Source organism: Bombina bombina, chromosome 1 (genome assembly GCF_027579735.1).
Source record: "Bombina bombina isolate aBomBom1 chromosome 1, aBomBom1.pri, whole genome shotgun sequence".
NCBI classification, from domain to species: domain Eukaryota; kingdom Metazoa; phylum Chordata; class Amphibia; order Anura; family Bombinatoridae; genus Bombina; species Bombina bombina.
Genome location: NC_069499.1, coordinates 1,048,826,835 through 1,048,850,054, shown reverse-complemented (window position 1 = coordinate 1,048,850,054; position 23,220 = coordinate 1,048,826,835). Strand labels below are relative to the sequence as shown.

The following is a 23,220-nucleotide window of genomic DNA, read 5'->3' as shown; positions in this document are numbered from 1 at the left end:
TGTTTGTTGTACGAGAGTGTATGATGTGTGTGTTGTATGTATGTATGTATGTATGTATGTATGTGTTATATGAGAGTGTGTGTGTGCTGTATGGAAGTGTATGTGAGTGGTGTATGTATTATATGAGAGTGTATGATGTGTGTGTGTGTGGTGTATGTATGTGTTATATGAGAGTGTGTGTGTGTTGTATGGAAGTGTATGATGTGTTATATGAGAGTGTGTGTGTGTTGTATGGAAGTGCATGATGTGTGTGTGTGTGTGGTGTATGTATGTGTTATATGAGAGTGTGTGTGGTGTGTGTAGTATGAGAGTGGAGGAATAAAGTATACACATTGCATGTTGTATATTATTTAAACATTTTTGAGACCTAGCATATAACATGGGCCACAAAGGTGTGTGGTATCATGGCACTGGGTCTTGGGAAAAAAGTTTGAAGAACCCTGGTTTAGAGGACACACTGACGCGCCTCATGCAGAAGGAGGATTGTCTGAAGGTAGCTAATCGCATCCTCCCACAGCAATGTATTCAAGGTATTTTTTACTTTATTTTATTGGTTAAGTTTAATTTATTTAACTATTAATTAAAATTACCTCGAGTGGAGCATAGAGGCTCACCTACCTACTGTACTTGTTCTTTCTAAAACTTTATTTCCAGCACATATATCGTTTGTACACTTCATTTTATGAACTAGCTCTGTGTATTTTGGTCTTCTGTGTATACACTTGAGTGTTTAATAAAGAAATAAAACAAAATTATTAATAGTAGACATAAGGTATTAAACTCAGGAATGCCACTGTCCCAATAAACAACCAAATACATTCATGCAAATAGTCTACCTTTGTTATTGAGATAATGTTAATTGATTGTATTGGTTTATTCTACGTTTGTAGGTAACAGTGTTCTACTGTTCTATTGATGCAAAAGCAGCCAATCGTTTAAGTTTCACCCCTTTGTGCTCATTGGGGTTAAGGAGAAGGAGCAAAAATGGATTCTTTCTGCCTAGATACTTGCCCAGAATGAAAAGTCATGTCCCCAGGATGCCTAGCAACATCCCCATAATGCCCAGCAGTTGTAAATCTACAGTAACATTGGTATAAGGAAACAGACAACTTGTAAAGAAATACACAGTAAAGTAACTCACTTATTTATGGCGTAAGTGAACTTTCCCTCATTGCCACTTAGATCTGGTATTGTGATGTTCTCCAGTTCTTCTTCCACAAACTTCAGACCTTCTTGTTTCACTGGACAGAAACATGTGACATTAATAGAACAATTATGGATTGAAAAGTAAAATACACCTTACCGAGTTTTACTGTGAAATATGTTTGCTTTGAAAATTACAGTTATGTTTTTTTTATTCAAATAAGAACTTTATTGAAATAACAACTTTATAGGTGGGTCGCGCTTAGCGGTTGAGTGCCGTTAGTAACATTAAAGGGACAGGTTTACTCAAAACATTTCTCCCCCTTAAATTTGTTCCCAATGATCACTTTACCTGCTGGATTGTATTAAAATTGTTGACAAGTATTTCCTTTACCCCTTATATTGGCATTTGAAATAGTTGAATTAGCCTGTGGTATCCCCACCTATTCTGAAAGTTGTTGGCCTTAGGGCCAAGCTATAAATAAGCTGTGTAAACACAGCCAGCAGAAGAAGTTACACTCCCAGTGGGATATATAATAGATAAGGTAATAAAATGTTACTTTTCCATTGTTCTCTCCAAGTATTGGTCTTTGGTTTATGTACAGATATAAGATAAAGAAGCATGTATATGTACACAATTGTGATAAAGTAATGAGATCTGATTATACCTGTAAGCTAAACCCATTTTTTTAGGTTGTGGCTTCAAAACACAAAACCAGCTAATTCTTATACACAAATAAATTGGCAACACATTAAGTCAAAAACAATTTTACAGTATACTGTCCCTTTAAGCAGATCTTAAAGTGAATGTAAAGTTTAATGAATAAAGCGCCCGGTATCTAAAAATACTCTTAAAAACAGGGGCACTTTCATTCATTAAACCTTCTTTTTTAAAATACTTACCTTTGTTTTATGGAAAGCAGACCAGCGATCCTCCGCCCGCAGCTCCTGCTGTAGTTAGCAGATCGATGACGAATCTGGGTTCCTCCAATCGTTGTGTTGCTTCACGAGCTGGACGCAAAGGATTGGAGGAAGCCGGATTTCTTGATCGATCTGCTAACTAAAGCAGGAGAAGCGGGCGGAGGATCGCCGGTCTGCTTTCCATAAAGAAAAGGTACGTTTTTTTTAAAGAAAAAATAAGCTTCAATTTAAAGTTTAATGAATGAAAGTGCCCCTCTTTTTAGATGCCGGGAACTTATTCATTAAACTTTACATTCACTTTAAGAAATTTTCTTTGTTGCTGCATCTAGAAGAGGAACTTTAAACTGCATCAAAGTTTTTATTTGTTTGTTTTAAATTCATTTTTCTGTGTCAAATCACAATGACTTTTTTTTGCACTATGTCGTTCTCAACCAATAGTTAATAAGAACAATTCCCTTTAAAAAACGGTTCCTTAAGCAGCACAAAAAGTTCTGTAGAAGAGCCACACATTTGGGTATATTTTTGATATTATGTTAGTGTCATCTAAAATATTATTTGTTTATGGCCTCTTTCTCAAGTGAATTTACATTTGACATTTAAGTGAGTTCATCACTTGTTAACTTTTTGCCCCCATGATAACTACAAGCATGTTCATATGAATATTGGGCTAGATTACAAGTGGCGTGCTATTTAGCGGTCCCGCATGAGCGTTAACTTCGTTAGAAGTAATCTTTTTGTGCTCATTGGGTTGTGCTCGCATTACAAGTTGAAAGTAAAAAGTTTGCATGCATGCGAAACCTGACACGCGCTTACTTCCTAACTTCCCAATAGCGTGGGTGCATTAATGTATTCTTCCCATAGAAGTTAATGGAGAGCTAAGAAGAAATAAAAACTAACACCTATTGCTCGCGTGCCAACCGAACAGGAGTTATAAATCTTTCACATTCCAATGTTCTTCACTTACAGAAGAATCTCAAAGTAAGTTTTTGAAATATTACATATAAAAAAATATTACACCTAGATTTAGAGTTTTGCGTTAGAAGGGGTGCGTTAGCTACATGTGTTTTTTTCCCCCCGCACCTTTTAAACAATGCTGGTATTGAGAGTTCTCTGAAGGGCTGCGTTAGGCTACAAAAAGGGAGCGTACAGGCATATTTACCGCCACTTCAACCCTCAATACCAGCGTTGATTATGGACGCAGCCAGCTTCAAAAACGTGCTTGTGCACGATTCCCCCATAGGAAACAATGGGGCAGTTTGAGCTGAAAAAAAACCTAACACCTGCAAAAAAGCAGCGTTCAGCTCGTAACGCAGCCCCATTGTTTCCTATGGGGAAACACTTCCTAAGTCTGCACCTAACACCCTAACATGAACCCCGAGTCTAAACACCCCTAACCTTACACTTATTAACCCCAAATCTGCTGCCCCCGCTATCGCTGACCCCTGAATTACTTTTAACCCCTAATCTGCCACTCCGGACACTGCCGCAACCTACATTATAGCTATGTACCCCTAATCTGCTGCCCCTAACATCGCCGACACCTATATTATATTTATTAACCCCTAATCTGCCCCCCCAACGTCGCCGCTATCTACCTACACTTATTAACCCCTAATCTGCCCTCCCTAACCTGTAAAATAAACCCTAATATAGCTACAATATAAATAATTATTACATTGTAACTATTTTAGGATTAATATTTATTTTACAAGCAAATTTGTATTTATTTTAACCAGGTACAATAGCTATTAAATAGTTAATAACTATTTAATAGCTACCTAGTTAAAATAATTACAAAATTACCAGTAAAATAAATCCTAACCTAAGTTACAATTGAACCTAACACTACACTATCAATAAATTAATAAAATAAACTACCTACAATTATCTACAATTAAATCAACTAAACTACAAAAAAAAAAAAAACACTAAATTACAAAAAATAAAAAAAGATTACAAGAATTTTAAACTAATTACACCTACTCTAAGCCCCCTAAAAAAATAACAAAGCCCCCAAAAATAAAAAAATGCCCTACCCTATTCTAAAATAAAAAGTTTACAGCTCTTTTACCTTACCAGCCCTTAAAAGGGCCTTTTGCGGGGCATGCCCCAAAGAATTCAGATCTTTTGCCTGTAAAAAAAACATACAATCCCCCCCCCCAACATTACAACCCACCACCCACATACCCCTAATCTAACCCAAAGCCCCCTTAAAAAACCTAACACTAAGCCCCTGATGATCTCCTACCTTATCTTCACCACGCCGGTATCACCGATCCCAGAAGAGGCTCCAAAGTCTTCATCCTGTCAAGCAAACATCTTCATCCAAGAGGCATCTTCTATCTTCATCCATCCTACGAGGAGCGGCTCCATCTTCAAGACCTCCGGCGCGGAACATCCTCTTCTCCCGACGACTAGACGATGAATGAAGGTTCCTTTAAGGGACGTCATCCAAGATGGCGTCCCTCGAATTCCGATTGGCTGAGAAGAATCTATCAGCCAATCGGAATTAAGGTAGTAAAAATCCGATTGGCTGATTCAAGTTCAATCGGATTGGCTGATCCAATCAGATTGAGCTTGCATTCTATTGGCTGTTCCGATCAGCCAATAGAATGCAGGCTCAATCTGATTGGCTGATCCAATCAGCCAATCGGATTGAACTTGAATCTGATTGGCTGATTCAATCAGCCAATCAGATTTTTACTACCTTAATTCCGATTGGCTGATAGAATCCTAACATATTCTATGGATTATTTAGACATTTTTACAGTATGTATAATCATTTTTAATATTTTTTTTTATATTATATATGTATGTATGAATTTCATATGTAATATTTCAAAAACGCACTTTGAGATAAGCAATTCTTCATGTGTGCTAACCCAACACCACGTTGGACCAAAAACACAAAACCTGAAGTGTATTATACATATTTTACATTCCTATGTTCTTCATAGATTTTTTTAAAATTTTTATTATTAAAAATATATCTATATTTCTATATATGTGATAATGTTAATGTAAAATAGATATATACAGATATATAGTTATATATATTTATAATAAAATTAACATTCCTGTAAGTGAAGAACATCGGAATGTTAAGTATGTACAGTATATATATATATATATATATATATATATATATATATATATATATATATATATATACACACATATACATACATATACACACACAGTAAAACGCAAATACATTTGTACACATTATATATATATATATATTATTATTATTATTATTATTATTATTATTATTCTTTATTTATAAGGCGCCGACAGATTCTGCAGCGTTGCCCATGGGTACAAGGATAACAGTACAGTGGAGAAACAATACGATAAGACACAAAATTTTACAGACAAATACAGGGGGAATTGAGGGCCCTGTTCCTGTGGGAACTTACAATCTAGATGGGTAGGAGGATTGGAAACAGGAGGTGGGGACTGCAGAGGTGAGAATGATATTAGTGAGGAGATAGAGGGCAACTGTTAGTTAATTGAAGTTAGTCGGGTGATAAGCTTCCCTGAACAGAAAGGTCTTTAGGGAACGTTTAAAGGAGGAGAGGTTAGGGGCAAGTCTGACATCTCAAGGAAGTGCGTTCCAGAGGGTTGGTGCCGCACGAGAGAAGTCCTGTAGTCTAGAATGAGGAGGTGATGGTAGAGGACGCAAGAAGCAGGTCGTTGTTGGATCTTAGGGGACAGGCAGGAGTATATTTGTTGATGAGTGAGGACAGGTAGGGTGGAGCAGCATTGGTGAGGGCTTTGTAGGTCAGGGTGAGAATTTTGAATTTAACTCTGCTGTGAATGGGGAGCCAGTGAAGGGACTCACAGAGAGGTGCAGCAGAAACAGAGCATCGGGAGAGGTGGATTAGCCTGGCAGATGCATTTAGGACGGATTGGAGGGGAGAGAGGGAGGCCAGTTAGTAAGTTGTTACAGTAGTCAAGTTGGGAAATTACCAGGGAGTGGATGAGCTGTTTGGTAGTTTCAGCACTCAGAAACGGGCAAATTTTTTATATATTGCGTAGGTGGTTGCGGCAGGATGAAGAGAGCAGTTGGATGTGGGAAATGAAGGACAGATTTGAGTCAAGCGTGACTCCGAGGCACAGGGCTCAAAATGTCAGGTTGTAATATACTAGCCAGGCCAAAATGTTACTTGTCACTTCTTATCCTACCCACTACCCCACCCCCTCTTTGCATTTGTTTAGCCATTGTGAAACACATTATTGTGCAGTCCTTTTTAATATTTTTTATTTTATACCTTAAAGGGACACTGAACCCAATTTTTGTCTTTCGTGATGCAATTTTAAGCAACTTTCTTATTTACTCCTATTAGCACATTATATTCATTCTCTTGGTCTCTATTTGAAAAGCAAGAATGTAAGTTTAGATGCCGGCCCACGTATGGGATAGCAAATACCCAAGAGTCACTAGAGAGGGAGGGATAAAATAAAGACAGCCAATTCCGCTGAAAAAACAATCCACAACCCAAATCAAAAGTTTTAATCTTTATAATGAAAAAAAAACTGAAATTATAAGCAGAAGAATCAGACTGAAACAGCTGCCTGAAGTACTTTTCTACCAAAAACTGCTTCTGAAGAAGAAAAAAAAAACATCAAAATGGTAGAATTGAATAAAAGTATGCAAAGAAGACCAAGTTGCTGCTTTGCAATTCTGATCAACAGAAGCTTCATTCTTAAAAGCCCAGGAAGTAGAAACTGACCTAGTAGAATGAGCCGTAATCCTTTGAGGCGGGGATTTACCCGACTTCACATAAGCATGATGAAACAAAAGCTTTAACCAAGACGCCAAAGAAATGGCAGAAGCCTTCTGACCTTTCCTAAAACCAAAAAAGATAACAAATAGACTAGAAGTCTTACTGAAATCTTAGTAGCTTCAACATAATATTTTAAAACTCTGACCACATCCAAAGAATGTAAGGATATTTCCAAAGAATTCTTAGGATTTAGGACACAAGGAAGGAACAATAATTCCTCTATTAATGTTGTTGGATTTCACAACTTGAGGTAAAAATTTAAATAAAGACAGCAAAAACCGCCTTATCCTGATGAAAAATCAGAAAAGGAGACTCACAAGAAAGAGCAGATAATTCAAAAACTCTTCTAGCAGAAGAGATGGCCAAAAGGAACAATACTGTCCATGAAAGTAATTTAATGTCCAAAGAATGCATATGCTCAAACGGAAGAGCCTGTTAAGCCCTCAGAACCAATTAAGACTCCAAGGAAGAGAAATTGGCTTAATGACAGGCTTGATATGAACCAAAGCCTGAACAAAACAATGAATATCAGAAAGATTAGCAATTTTTTCTGTGAAACAGCACAGAAAGAGCAGAGATTTGTCCTTTCAAGGAACTTGCAGACAAAACCTTATGAAGAAACTATAAAATCCTAGGAATTCTAAAAGAATGCCAAGAGAAATTATAAGAAGCGCATCATAAGATGTAAGTCTTCCAAACTCGATAATAAATCTTTCTAGACACAGATTTACGAACCTGCAACATAGTATTAATCACCGAGTCAGAGAAACCTCTATGACTAAGCACTAAGCGTTTTAATTTCCATACCATCAAATTTAATAATTTGATTTCCTAACGGAAGAAAAAAAAAACGAATCTTAAGGTCTGGCCTAAATGAAAGTGACCAAGGTTGACAACTGGACATCCAAACTAGAACCATATACCAAAACCTGAGCGGCCATGCTGGAGCCACCAGCAGCACAAAAGATTGCTCCATGATGATTTTGAAAAATCACTCTCAAAAAGAAGAACCAGAAGGAGCAAAAATATAGGCAGATTGATAACTCCAAGGAAGTGTCAATGCATACACTGCTTCCGCCTGAGGATCCCCGGACCTTAATAGGTACCTGGGAAGTTTTCTTGTTTAGATGAGATGCCATCAGAACTATTACTGGAAACCCTCACATCTGAACAATATGAAAAAACACATCTGGGTAAGAGACCATTCTACTGGATGTAAAGCTTGATTGACAGAGATAATCCACTTCCCAATTGTCTAAACCTGGGATATGGACCGCAGAAATTAGACAGGAGCTGGATTTAGCCCAAGCAAGTATCCGAGATACTTCTTTCACAGCCTAAGGACTGAGAGTCCCACCCTGATGATTGACATATGCCACAGTTGTGACATTGTCTGTCTGAAAAACAATAATGTCTCTCTCTTCAAAAAGAAGCCAAAACTGACGAACTCTGAGAATGCACGGAGTTCCATAATTTTTAATGGTAATCTTGCCTCCTGAGATTTCCAAACCACTTGTGCTGACAGAGATCCCCAGACAGCCTCCCAACCTAAAAGACTCGCATCTGTAGTGATCAAGGTCCAGGTTGGATGAATCGAAGAGACCCGTAGAACTATAGGATGGTGATCTAACCACCAAGTCAAAGATAGTTGAACATTGGAATTCAAAGATATTAAATATGATATCCTAGAATCCCTGCACCATTAATTCAGCATAAAAAACTGGAAAGGTTTCATATGAAAATGAGCAAAGGGAATTGAATCCAATGCTGCAGCCATGAGACCTAAAACTTCCATGCATATAGCTACTGAAGGAAATAATAGAGACAAATTAAACCCAATATAATTGTCTCCTGTCTGTTAGAGACAAAGACATTGGCACAAGCTATCTGGAAACCTAAAAAAGGTGACCCTTATCTGAGCAACCAAGGATCTTTTGATAAAAAGATCCTTCAACCATGTCTTAGAAGAAACAACAAAAGTTGAATCGTATGAGATTCTGGAGAACGAAAAGACTGAGCCAGTACCACAAGATTGTCCAAATAAGGAAACACTGAGAACCTTGAAAAGATTCTCAGACCTGTCGCTAGACCAGAAGGAAAAGCAACAAATTGGTAATGCTTGTCAAAAAAGAGAATCTCAGAAAATAAAAATAATCTGAATGAAAACAGAAGAAGATATGCATCTATTGCCCTTACTGACAAAAAAGGCAGAATAGATCATATAAACACCATTCTGAAAGAAGGAACTCTTATATGACAAATCAAAAAGATTTTCTATCTTTGGGACAATGAATAGTTTTGAACAAAACCCCAAACCCTGTTCCTGAAATGGAACTGGTATGAATACCCCAGATAACTCCAGGTCTGAGCAGTGCCTTGAGACCCCAACGGGTAACCAGCTGCGCCTCACAAGTACCCAACACATACAGGTCTGAAACATACTTCAGAAAAGTGTGAGCCTTTACTGGAATAGCTGGAATATGCTAGAGAGAAAAAAAAAAAAAAAAAAAACTTCTCACAGGCGGTTTTACTCTGAATCCTATTCAGTACCCCAATCTAAGAAGTTTGGACCGAATTGAACCAAACAAATTTAAAAAGGTCTTAACCTGCCCCTTACCAGCTAAGCTGGAATAAAAAAAACCGCACCTACATGCAAATTTGGGGGGCTGACTTTGATCTTTAAATAGCTTAAATTCATTCCATGTTGAAGAAAGCTTCCAATTATAAACATGTTACTTGGGGAAGAATTAGGATTCTGTTCCTTATTAAGAACAAACTAATATAAGCTTAAGATTTACTCTTAGAACTCAATCTTGAAGCAACAAAAAACTCCCTTCCCCAGAGTAACAGTTTGAAAAAATTGAATCCAATTGTGAACCAAATAATTGATTACCTTGGAAAAAAAGAAATATGGATTTTAGAAATCAAATTAGCATTCCAAGATTAAGTCACAAAGTTCTTCTAGCTAAAAATAGCTAAAGACATAGATTTAACCTCAATTGTGAAAATATAAAAAAAATGACGACACAAATGAAATTATCATCATGTTGATCAACTTAGCAATGCTAAAACAAATCATAATCCGATACTTGTTGCACTAAAGTAGCTAACCAGAAAGTTGAAGCATTTTCAACATAAATTGCAGGCCTAAGAAAAGGACCTGAAATAAAATATTTCTTTCATGTAATTAGCAAGAGTCCATGAGCTAGTGACGTATGGAATATACATTCCTACCAGGAGGGGCAAAGTTTCCCAAACCTCAAAATGCCTATAAATACACCCCTCACCACACCCACAAATCAGTTTTACAAACTTTGCCTCCCTTGGAGGTGGTGAAGTAAGTTTGTGCTAGATTCTTCGTTGATATAAGCTTCGCAGCAGGCTGGAGCCCGGTTTTCCTCTCAGTGTGCAGTGAATGTCAGAGGGATGTGAAGAGAGTATTGCCTATTTGAATTCAATGATCTCCTTCTACGGGGTCTATTTCATAGGTTCTCTGTTATCGGTCGTAGAGATTCATCTCTTACCTCCCTTTTCAGATTGACGATATACTCATATACCATTACCTCTACTGATTCTCATTTCAGTACTGGTTTGGCTATCTACTACATGTAGAGGAGTGTCCTGGGGTAAGTAAGTCTTATTTTCTGTGACACTCTAAGCTATGGTTGGGCACTTTTATATAAAGTTCTAAATATATGTGTTCAAACATTTATTTGCCTTGATTCAGGATGTTCAATATTCCTTATTTCAGTCAGTTTCATTATTTGGGATAATGCATTTGAATATTAAATTTTTCTTACCTTAAAAAAATTTGACTTTTTTCCTGTGGGCTGTTAGGCTCGCGGGGGCTGAAAATGCTTCATTTTATTGCGTCATTATTGGCGCAGACTTTTTTGGCGCCAAAAATTTTTTTTCCTTGTCATTTCCGGCGTCATACGTGTCACCGGAAGTTTTTTTGTATTTGCATAATTTTTTTGACGTTTTTTGCACCAAAGATGTCGGCGTCGCCGGATGTGGCATAATTTTTTGCGCCAAAGCATTTAGGCGCCAAATAATGTGGGCGTCTTTTTTGGCGCTAAAAAATATGGGCGTCATTGTCTCCACATTATTTAAGTCTCATTGTTTATTTGCTTCTGGTTGCTAGAAGCTTGTTCATTGGCATTCTTTCCCATTCCTGAAACAGTCATTTAAGGAATTTGATAAATTTTGCTTTATATGTTGTTTTTTCTATTACATATTGCAAGATGTCTCAGGTTGACCCTGAATCAGAAGCTACTTCTGGAAATTCGCTGCCTGATGCTGGATCTACCAAAGTTAAGTGTATTTGTTGTAAACTTGTGGTAACTGTCCCTCCAGCTGTTTGTGATAAATGTCATGATAAACTTGCTAATACAGAGAATATTTCCTTTAGTAATGTTCCATTACCTGTTGCTGTTCCTTCAACATCTAATGCTCAGGGTGTTCCTGTTAACATAAGAGATTTTGTTTCTAAATCTATTAAGAAGGCTATGTCTGTTATTCCTCCTTCCAGTAAACGTAAAAGGTCTTTTAAAACTTCTAATTTTTCAGATGAATTTTTAAATGAACATCAACATTCTGATTCCGTTTCTGATGATAATTTCTCTGGTTCAGAGGAGTCTGTTTCAGAGATTGATACTGATAAATCTTCATATTTATTTAAAATGGAATTTATTTGTTCTTTACTTAAAGTCTTAATTGCATTAGAAATAGAGGAATCTGGTCCTCTTGATACTAAATCTAAACGTTTAAATACGGTTTTTAAGCCTCCTGTGGTTATTCCGGAAGTTTTTCCTGTCCCTGATGCTATTTCTGAAGTAATTTCCAGGGAATAGAATAATCTGGGTAATTCTTTTACTCCTTCTAAAAAAGTTTAAAAAATTGTATCCTGTGCCATCTGACAGATTAGAGTTTTGGGACAAAATCCCTAAAATTGATGGGGCTCTCTCTACTCTTGCTAAACGTACTACTATTCCTACGGCAGATAGTACTTCCTTTAAGGATCCATTAGATAGGAAGATTGAATCCTTTCTAAGAAAAGCCTATTTATGTTCAGGTAATCTTCTTAGACCTGCTATATCTTTGGCAGATGTTGCTGCAGCTTCAACTATTTGGTTAGAGGCTTTAGCACAACAAGTAACAGATCAGAATTCTCAGAGCATTGTTAATCTTCTTCAACATGCTAATAACTTGATATCATTAGGGTTGATATCAGGTATATGTCTTTAGCTATTTTAGCTAGAAGAGCTTTATGGCTTAAAATTTGGAATGCTGATATGTCTTCTAAGTCAACTTTGCTTTCCCTCTCTTTCCAAGGTAATAAATTGTTTGGTTCACAGTTGGATTCTATTATTTCAACTGTTACTGGGGGGAAAGGAACTTTTTTACCGCAGGATAAAAAAATCTAAAGGTAAATATAGGGCTGCTAATCGTTTTCGTTCCTTTCGTCAGAATAAGGAGCAAAAGCCCGATCCTTCCTCTACAGGAACAGTTTCTGTTTGGAAACCATCTCCGGTCTGGAATAAATCCAAACCTTTTAGAAACCAAAACAAGCTCCCAAGTCCACATGAAGGTGCGGCCCTCATTCCAGCCCAGCTGGTAGGGGGCAGATTACGATTTTTCAAAGAAATTTGGATCAATTCAATTCAGTCTTTGGATTCAGAACATTGTTTCACAAGGGTACAGAATAGGTTTCAAGATAAGGCCTCCTGCAAGAAGATTTTTTTCTTTCTCGCATTCCATTACATCCAGTGAAAGCTCAAGCGTTTCTGAAATGTGTTTCAGATCTTGGCTGGAGTAATTGTGCCAGTTCCAGAACAGGGGCTGGGTTTTTACTCAAATCTACTCATCGTGCCAAAGAAGGAGAATTCCTTCAGACCAGTTCTGGATTTAAAAATATTGAATCGTTATGTAAGGATACCAACATTCAAAATGGTAACTATAAGGACTATTCTACCTTTTGTTCAGCAAGGGCATTATATGTCCACAATAGATTTGAAGGATGCATATCTGCATATTCCGATTCATCCAGATCACTATCAGTTTCTGAGATTCTCTTTTCTAGACAAGCATTACCAATTTGTGGCTCTGCCATTCGGCCTAGCAACAGCTCCAAGGATTTTTACAAAGGTTCTCGGTGCCCTGCTATCTGTAATCAGAGAACAGGGTATTGTGGTATTTCCTTATTTGGACGATATCTTGGTACTTGCTCAGTCTTCACATTTAGCAGAATCTTATACGAATCGACTTGTATCGTTTCTTCAAGAACATGGTTGGAGGATCAATTTACCAAAAAGTTCATTGATTCCTCAGACAAGGATAACCTTTTTAGGTTTCCAGATAGATTCAGTGTCCTTGACTCTGTCTCTAACGGACAAAAGACGTCTGAAGTTGGTTTCAGCCTGTCGAAACCTTCAGTCTCAATCATTCCCTTCGGTACCCTTATGCATGGAAATTCTAGGTCTTATGACTGCTGCATCGGACGTGATCCCCTTTGCTCGTTTTCACATGCGACCTCTTCAGCTCTGTATGCTGAACCAGTGGTGCAGGGATTATACAAAAAGATATCACAGTTAATATCTTTAAATCCGATTGTTCGACACTCTCTGACGTGGTGGACAGACCACCATCGTCTAGTTCAGGGGGCTTCTTTTGTTCTTCCATCCTGGACTGTGATCTCAACAGATGCAAGTCTGACAGGTTGGGGAGCTGTATGGGGGTCTCTGACAGTGCAGGGGGTTTGGAAATCTCAGGAGGCGAGATTACCAATCAACATTTTGGAACTCCGTGCGATTTTCAGAGCTCTTCAGTCATGGCCTCTTCTGAAGAATCGTTCATTTGTTTTCAGACGGACAATGTCACAACCGTGGCATATGTCAATCATCAAGGAGGGACTCACAGTCCTCTGGCCATGAAAGAAGTATCTTGAATACTTGTATGGGCGGAATCCAGCTCCTGTCTAATTTCTGCAGTTCACATCCCAGGTATAGACAATTGGGAAGCGGATTATCTCAGCCGCCAGACGTTACATCCGGGCAAATGGTCTCTTCACCCAGAAGTTTTTCTTCAGCTTGTTCAAATCTGGGGACTTCCAGAAATAGATCTGATGGCTTCTCATCTAAACAAGAAGCTTCCCAGGTATCTGTCCAGATCCAGGGATCCTCAGGCGGAGGCAGTGGATGCATTGTCACTTCCTTGGAAGTATCATCCTGCCTATATCTTTCCGCCTCTAGTTCTTCTTTCAAGAGTGATCTCCAAGATTCTAAAGGAGCATTCGTTTGTTCTGCTGGTGGCTCCAGCATGGCCTCACAGGTTTTGGTATGCAGATCTTGTTCGGATGGCTACTTGCCAACCTTGGACTCTTCCGTTAAGACCAGACCTTCTATCGCAAGGTCCTTTTTTCCCCCATCAGGATCTCAAATCATTAAATTTGAAGGTATGGAGATTGAACGCTTGATTCTCAGTCATAGAGGTTTCTCTGACTCCGTAATTAATACTATGTTGCAGGCTCGTAAATCTGTGTCTAGGAAGATATATTATCGAGTCTGGAAGACTTACATTGCTTGGTGTTCTTCTCATCATTTTTCTTGGCATTCTTTTAGAATTTTATAGTTTCTCCAGCATGGTCTGGATAAAGGCTTGTCTGCAAGTTCCTTGAAAGGACAAATTTCTGCTCTCTCTGTGCTGTTTCACAGAAAGATTGCTAATCTTCCTGATATTCATTGTTTTGTACAGGCTTTGGTTCGTATTAAACCTGTCATTAAGTCAATTTCTCCTCCTTTGAGTTTGAATTTGGCTTTGAGGGCTCTTCAAGCTCCTCCGTTTGAACCTATGCATTCGCTGGATATTAAATTACTTTCTTGGAAAGTTTTGTTTCTTTTGGCCATCTCTTCTGCTAGAAGAGTTTCTGTATTATCTGCTCTCTCTTGTGAGTCTCCTTTTCTGATTTTTCATCAGGATAAGGTGGTGTTGCGAACTTCATTTAAATTTTTACCTAAGGTTGTGAATTCTAACATTAGTAGAGAAATTGTGGTTCCTTCATTATGTCCTAATCCTAAGAATTCTAAGGAAAGATCGTTGCATTCTTTGGATGTAGTTAGAGCTTTGAAATATTATGTTGAAGCTACTAAAGAAGTCTATTTGTTATCTTTTCCGGTTCCAGGAAAGGCCAGAAGGCTTCTGCCATTTCTCTGGCATCTTGGTTAAAGTCTTTGATTCATCATGCTTATGTTGAGTCGGGTAAAACTCCGCCTCAAAGAATTACAGCTCATTCTACTAGGTCAGTTTCTACTTCCTGGGCGTTTAGGAATGAAGCTTCAGTTGATCAAATTTGCAAAGCAGCTACTTGGTCTTCTTTGAATACTTTTACTAAATTCTACCATTTTGATGTGTTTTCTTCTTCTGAAGCAGTTTTTGGTAGAAAAGTACTTCAGGCAGCTGTTTCAGTTTGATTCTTCTGCTTATAGTTTCAATTTGTTTCACTTTTTTGGGTTGTGGATTATTTTTCAGCGGAATTGGCCGTCTTTATTTTATCCCTCCCTCTCTAGTGACTCTTGCGTGGAAGTTCCACATCTTGGGTATTTATATCCCATACGTCACTAGCTCATGGACTCTTGCTAATTACATGAAAGAAAACATAATTTATGTAAGAACTTACCTGATAAATTCATTTCTTTCAGATTAGCAAGAGTCCATGAGGCCCACCCTTTTTATGGCGGTTATGATTTTTTTGTATAAAGCACAATTATTCCAATTCCTTATTTTTTATGCTTTCGCACTTTTTTCTTATCACCCCACTTCTTGGCTATTCGTTAAACTGATTTGTGGGTGTGGTGAGGGGTGTATTTATAGGCATTTTGAGGTTTGGGAAACTTTGCCCCTCCTGGTAGGAATGTATATCCCATACGTCACTAGCTCATGGACTCTTGCTAATATGAAAGAAATGAATTTATCAGGTAAGTTCTTACATAAATTATGTTTTTTCCTTAAATAAGATACAATTTTCCCATCTGAAGGAAAAAAATAAATACTCTTTTCTATAGGAATTAGTAGTATGTTTAGCAAGAGTAGAGATAGCCCTATTAACTTTGGGGATCTTTCCTCAAAACTTTTAAACTAACTGCCGGCAAAGTATACAATTTAAAAATCTTAAAGAAGGAATAAAAGTCCCAGGCTTACTCCATTCCCTAGTATCATGAACTGGGAAAAAACCTCTGAAGAAACCACAGGAGGTTAATGAGCAGAATTTATTAAATGTTAGCTAGTCTTAAATCAAAAGAACTAGACTCCTCAATATCCAATATAATCAACACCTTTACAACAACGAATGTACTCTATTTAAAAATAAAAAAGTAGATTTGTTAGTGTCAAATATCTGATGAAGTATATTCTAAATGAGAAAAAACATCATCAGAGAAGGATAATTTAGTATGTTGTGGGTGATTTGAAAATTCATCAACTAAATGAGAAGTTTAAAAAAGACCTAGAAATTTTATTAGAAGGCGGGATGTCAGACAAAGCCTTTAGGATAGAATCAGAAAAACATTCTCATAGATTCCTAGGTATATCTTGTACATTAGATGTAAAAAGAATAGCAATAGATAATGCATAAATACTAATGGACTCTGCATGTAAAAGTTTATCAAAATAACTTATTACAAACCATAGCTAAAGATAAAATTCATAACATTAAAATAAATGAATTTAGCTTTGGTAGGACCGATATCAGTCATCAGGAATCTAACAGTATTTTCTGATACAGGAACAGTTTTTGGAATATCTTGCAATATGTAATAGAAAAACATATATAGCAAAATTATCAAATTCCTTAAATGACAGTTTCAGGAATGGGAAAAAATGCAAACAGAACAAGCTTCTAGAAACCAGAAGCAACTAAAAAGTGAGACTTAAATAATGTAAAAAAAACAAAACAAAAAAAAAACCTGGAGCCAAGTATGACGCCCACATATTTTTTTGGCGCCAAAAACGTCTGTAACAAACACAAGAGTCAAAAATGACGCAACTACGTGAAAACTTCAAACGCCAATCTTGCGCCAAAAAAGTAATGACGCAATAAATTCTAGCATTTTTTGCACCCACTAGCCTAACAGCCTGCAGTTTAAAGGAAAAAAGTCAATTGAAAATTGAAGGTAAGAAAAATATTTCATTAATATGCATTTTCCCAAAAAATGAAACTGACAGTCTGAAAGAATGAAAATAAACTGATTGACCTGAATCATGGTATAAAAACAGAATTTATGCTTACCTGATAAATTACTTTCTCCAACGGTGTGTCCGGTCCACGGCGTCATCCTTACTTGTGGGATATTCTCTTCCCCAACAGGAAATGGCAAAGAGTCCCAGCAAAGCTGGTCACATGATCCCTCCTAGGCTCCGCCCACCCCAGTCATTCGACCGACGGACAGGAGGAAATATATATAGGAGAAACCATATGATACCGTGGTGACTGTAGTTAGAGAAAATAATTCATCAGACCTGATTAAAAAACCAGGGTGGGCCGTGGACCGGACACACCGTTGGAGAAAGTAATTTATCAGGTAAGCATAAATTCTGTTTTCTCCAACATTGGTGTGTCCAGTCCACGGCGTCATCCTTACTTGTGGGAACCAATACCAAAGCTTTAGGACACGGATGAAGGGAGGGAGCCAATCAGGTCACCTAAATGGAAGGCACCACGGCTTGCAAAACCTCTCTCCCAAAAATAGCCTCCGAAGAAGCAAAAGTATCAAATTTGTAAAATTTGGCAAAAGTGTGCAGTGAAGACCAAATCGCTGCCTTACATATCTGGTCAACAGAAGCCTCGTTCTTGAAGGCCCATGTGGAAGCCACAGCCCTAGTGGAGTGAGCTGTGATTCTTTCGGGAGGCTGCCGTCCGGCAGTCTCATAAGCCAATCGGATAATGCTTTTAAGCCAAAAGGAAAGAGAGGTAGAAGTCGCTTTTTGACCTCTCCTTTTACCAGAATAAACAACAAACAAGGAAGATGTTTGTCTGAAATCTTTAGTAGCCTCTAAATAGAATTTTAGAGCATGGACTACGTCCAAATTGTGTAACAAACGTTCCTTCTTTGAAACTGGATTCGGACACAAAGAAGGTACAACTATCTCCTGGTTAATATTTTTGTTAGAAACAACTTTCGGAAGAAAACCAGGCTTAGTACGCAAAACCACCTTATCTGCATGGAACACCAGATAGGGCGGAGAACACTGCAGAGCAGATAACTCTGAAACTCTTCTAGCAGAAGAAATTGCAACTAAAAACAAAACTTTCCAAGATAGTAACTTAATATCTATGGAATGTAAAGGTTCAAACGGAACCCCTTGAAGAACTGAAAGAACTAGATTTAGACTCCAGGGAGGAGTCAAAGGTCTGTAAACAGGCTTGATCCTAACCAGAGCCTGAACAAATGCTTGAACATCTGGCACGGCTGCCAGTCTTTTGTGTAGTAAGACAGATAAAGCAGAGATCTGTCCCTTTAGAGAACTTGCAGATAATCCTTTCTCCAAACCTTCTTGTAGAAAGGATAGAATCTTAGGAATTTTTATCTTGTTCCATGGGAATCCTTTGGATTCACACCAACAGATATATTTTTTCCATATTTTATGGTAAATTTTTCTAGTTACAGGCTTTCTAGCCTGAATCAGAGTATCTATTACAGAATCTGAAAACCCACGCTTTGATAAAATCAAGCGTTCAATCTCCAAGCCGTCAGTTGGAGGGAAACCAGATTCGGATGTTCGAATGGACCCTGAACAAGAAGGTCCTGTCTCAAAGGTAGCTTCCATGGTGGCCACGCAGGAGCTATCAAGATCACAGAGGCCCTCTGCTGATTGATCCTGGCTACCAGCCTGGGAATGAGAGGAAACGGTGGGAATACATAAGCTAGGTTGAAGGTCCAAGGTGCTACTAGTGCATCTACTAGAGTCGCCTTGGGATCCCTGGATCTGGACCCGTAGCAAGGAACCTTGAAGTTCTGACGAGACGCCATCAGATCCATGTCTGGAATGCCCCATAATGGAGTTATTTGGGCAAAGATTTCCGGATGGAGTTCCCACTCCCCCGGATGGAATGTCTGACGACTCAGAAAATCCGCATCCCAATTTTCCACTCCTGGGATGTGGATCGCAGACAAGTGGCAGGAGTGATCCTCCGCCCATTGAATTATCTTGGTCACTTCTTTCATCGCCAGGGAACTCCTTGTTCCCCCCTGATGATTGATATATGCAACGGTCGTCATGTTGTCTGATTGGAACCTTATGAATTTGGCCTTTGCTAGTTGAGGCCAAGCTCTGAGAGCATTGAATATCGCTCTCAGTTCCAGAATGTTTATCGGGAGAAGAGACTCTTCCCGAGACCATAGACCCTGAGCTTTCAGGGATTCCCAGACCGCGCCCCAGCCCACTAGACTGGCGTCGGTCGTGACAATGACCCACTCTGGTCTGCGGAAGCTCATTCCCTGTGACAGATTGTCCAGGGTCAGCCACCAACGGAGTGAATCTCTGGTCTTTTGATCTACTTGAATCATCGGAGACAAGTCTGTATAATCCCCATTCCACTGTCTGAGCATGCACAGTTGTAATGGTCTTAGATGAAATCGTGCAAAAGGAACTATGTCCATTGTTGCAACCATCAATCCTATTACTTCCATGCACTGCGCTATGGAAGGACGAGGAACAGAATGAAGTACTTGACAAGAGCTTAGAAGTTTTGATTTTCTGACCTCTGTCAGAAAAATCCTCATTTCTAAGGAATCTATTATTGTTCCCAAGAAGGGAACTCTTGTTGACGGGGACAGAGAACTTTTTTCTTTGTTCACCTTCCATCCGTGAGATCTGAGAAAGGCTAGGACGATGTCCGTATGAGCCTTTGCTTTTGACAGGGACGACGCTTGAATTAGGATGTCGTCCAAGTAAGGTACTACTGCAATGCCCCTTGGTCTTAGAACCGCTAGAAGGGACCCTAGTACCTTTGTGAAAATCCTTGGAGCAGTGGCTAATCCGAATGGAAGTGCCACAAACTGGTAATGCTTGTCCAGAAAAGCAATCCTTAGAAACTGATGATGTTCCTTGTGGATAGGAATATGTAGGTACGCATCCTTTAAATCCACGGTAGTCATAAATTGACTTTCCTGGATGGTGGGTAGGATCGTTCGAATAGTTTCCATTTTGAACGATGGTACCCTGAGAAATTTGTTTAGGATCTTCAGATCCAAAATTGGTCTGAATGTTCCCTCTTTTTTGGGAACTATGAACAGATTGGAATAAAATCCCATTCCTTGTTCTCTTATTGGAACTGGATGTATCACTCCCATCTTTAACAGGTCTTCTACACAATGTAAGAATGCCTGTCTCTTTATTTGGTTTGAAGATAAGTGAGACCTGTGGAACCTTCCCCTTGGGGGTAGTTCCTTGAATTCCAGGAGATAACCTTGAGAAACTATTTCTAGCGCCCAAGGATCCTGAACATCTCTTGCCCAAGCCTGAGCAAAGAGAGAGAGTCTGCCCCCCACTAGATCCGGTCCCGGATCGGGGGCTATCCCTTCATGCTGTTTTGGAAGCAGTGGTAGGCTTCTTGGCCTGCTTACCCTTGTTCCAGCCTTGCATTGGTTTCCAGGCTGGTTTGGGTTGTGAAGTATTACCCTCTTGCTTAGAGGATGCAGAATTAGAGGCTGGTCCGTTTCTGCGAAAAGGACGAAAATTAGGCTTATTTTTAGCCTTAAAAGACCTATCCTGTGGGAGGGCGTGGCCCTTTCCCCCAGTGATGTCTGAAATAATCTCTTTCAAATCTGGTCCAAATAATGTTTTACCTTTGAAAGGAATGTTAAGCAATTTTGTCTTGGAAGACACATCCGCTGACCAAGACTTTAGCCAAAGCGCTCTGCGCGCCACGATAGCAAACCCTGAATTTTTCACCGCTAATCTAGCTAATTGCAAAGCGGCATCTAAAACAAACGAGTTAGCCAATTTAAGTGCTTGAACTCTGTCCATAACCTCCTCATACGAAGATTCTTTACTGAGCGACTTTTCTAGTTCCTCGAACCAGAAACACGCTGCCGTAGTGACAGGAACAATGCATGAAATTGGTTGTAGAAGGTAACCTTGCTGTACAAAAATCTTTTTAAGCAAACCCTATAATTTTTTATCCATAGGATCTTTGAAAGCACAACTATCTTCGATAGGAATAGTAGTGCGTTTGTTTAGAGTAGAAACCGCCCCCTCGACCTTGGGGACTGTCTGCCATAAGTCCTTTCTGGGGTCGACTATAGGAAATAATTTCTTAAATATAGGGGGGGGAACAAAAGGTATGCCGGGCTTTTCCCACTCTTTATTTACTATGTCCGCCACCCGCTTGGGTATAGGAAAAGCGTCGGGGGGCACCAGAACCTCTAGGAACTTGTCCATCTTACATCATTTCTCTGGAATGACCAAATTGTCACAATCATCCAGAGTAGATAACACCTCCTTAAGCAGTGCGCGGAGATGTTCTAATTTAAATTTAAATGTCACAACATCAGGTTCAGCTTGATGAGAAATTTTTCCTGAATCTGAGATTTCTCCATCAGACAAAACCTCCCTCATGGCCCCTTGAGATTGGTGTGAGGGTATGTCAGAACAGTTATCATCAGCGCCCTCTTGCTCTTCAGTGTTTAAGACAGAGCAATCGCGCTTTCTCTGATAAGTAGGCATTTTGGATAAAAGATTTGCTATGGAGTTATCCATTACAGCCGTTAATTGTTGCATGGTAATAAGTATTGGCGCACTAGATGTACTAGGGGCCTCCTGTGTGGGCAAAACTGGTGTAGACACAGTAGGGGATGATGTAGTATCATGTTTACTCCCCTCATTTGAGGAATCATCTTGGGCAATATCATTATCTGTGGCATTACTGTCCTTACTTTGTTTGGACACTATGGCACAATTATCACATAAATTTAAATGGGGAGACACATTGGCTTTCATACATATAGAACATAGCTTATCTGATGGTACAGACATGTTAAACAGGCTTAAACTTGTCAACAAAGCACAAAAAACGTTTTAAAATAAAACCGTTACTGTCTCTTTAAATTTCAAACTGAAAACACTTTATTACTGAATATGTGAAAAAGTATGAAGGAATTGTTCAAAAATTACCAAAATTTCACCACAGTGTCTTAAGGCATTAAAAGTATTGCACACCAAATTTTTAAATTTAACCCCTATACAGTCCCAGCTATATGCTTTGCTGAGACCCAACCAAGCCCAGAGGGGAATACGATACCAAATGACGCCTTCTAGAAGCTTTTTTAGTGATTCTTAGATCCTCACACATGCATCTGCATGCCTTGCTCTCCAAAAACAACTGCGCAGTAATGGCGCGAAAATGAGGCTCAGTCTATAACTAGAAAGGCCCCCAGACTAAAAAAGGTGTCCAACACAGTGCCTGCCGTTTTTTAAACGTTCCCCAAGATTATAATGCCAATTATTAGCTAGAATCTGCATAATATGCCCCAATAAAGCAATCGTTTTAGCCCATAAAAATGTCTACCAGTTTTTAAGCCCTTTTTTTAAGCCCTTTATTCTTTTATGTTTGACTACATATAAAGTACTTACCCAAAGACACTCATCTACATAAAGTAGATAGCCAAACCAGTATTGAAACGAGAATCAGTAGAGGTAATGGTATATAAGAGTATATCATCAATCTGAAAAGGGAGGTAGGAGAAGAAATCTCTAAGACCAATAACAGAGAACCTATGAAATAGATCCCCTAGAGGAAGACCATGGTATTCAAATAGGCAATACTCTTTTCACATCCCTCTGACATTCACTGCACTCTGAGAGGAAAACCGGGCTTCAGCCTGCTGCGAAGCGCATATCAACGTAGAAATCTAGCACAAACTTACTTCTGACATTCACTGCACTCTGAGAGGAAAACCGGGCTTCAGCCTGCTGCGAAGCGCATATCAACGTAGAAATCTAGCACAAACTTACTTCTGACATTCACTGCACTCTGAGAGGAAAACCGGGCTTCAGCCTGCTGCGAAGCGCATATCAACGTAGAAATCTAGCACAAACTTACTTCACCACCTCCATGGGAGGCAAAGTTTGTAAAACTGAATTGTGGGTGTGGTGAAGGGTGTATTTATAGGCATTTTGAGGTTTGGGAAACTTTTGCCCCTCCTGGTAGGAATGTATATCCCATATGTCACTAGCTCATGGACTCTTGCCAATTACATGAAAGAAATGTGGGTTTTGTGTCCCTTTAACAAACTAAATAATGCTACATAAGCAATAGAATAACAAAAATATGTGCATAGCAGTTAGCAACATCAACTTCTGGGTAAGACAA

At 38.8% G+C, this 23,220-nt stretch overlaps 1 protein-coding gene across 2 annotated transcripts in view; it reads right to left on the bottom strand.

The window, feature by feature from the left end:
• PLTP (phospholipid transfer protein) overlaps positions 1-23,220 on the bottom strand; it is a 222,918-nt gene that overhangs the window by 177,816 nt on the left and 21,882 nt on the right. For both annotated transcript variants that reach the window (XM_053688919.1, XM_053688867.1), the window contains exon 3: positions 1,142-1,241. In XM_053688919.1, the coding sequence (XP_053544894.1) occupies positions 1,142-1,241 (100 nt within the window). The remainder of the gene's footprint in view (positions 1-1,141; positions 1,242-23,220) is intronic.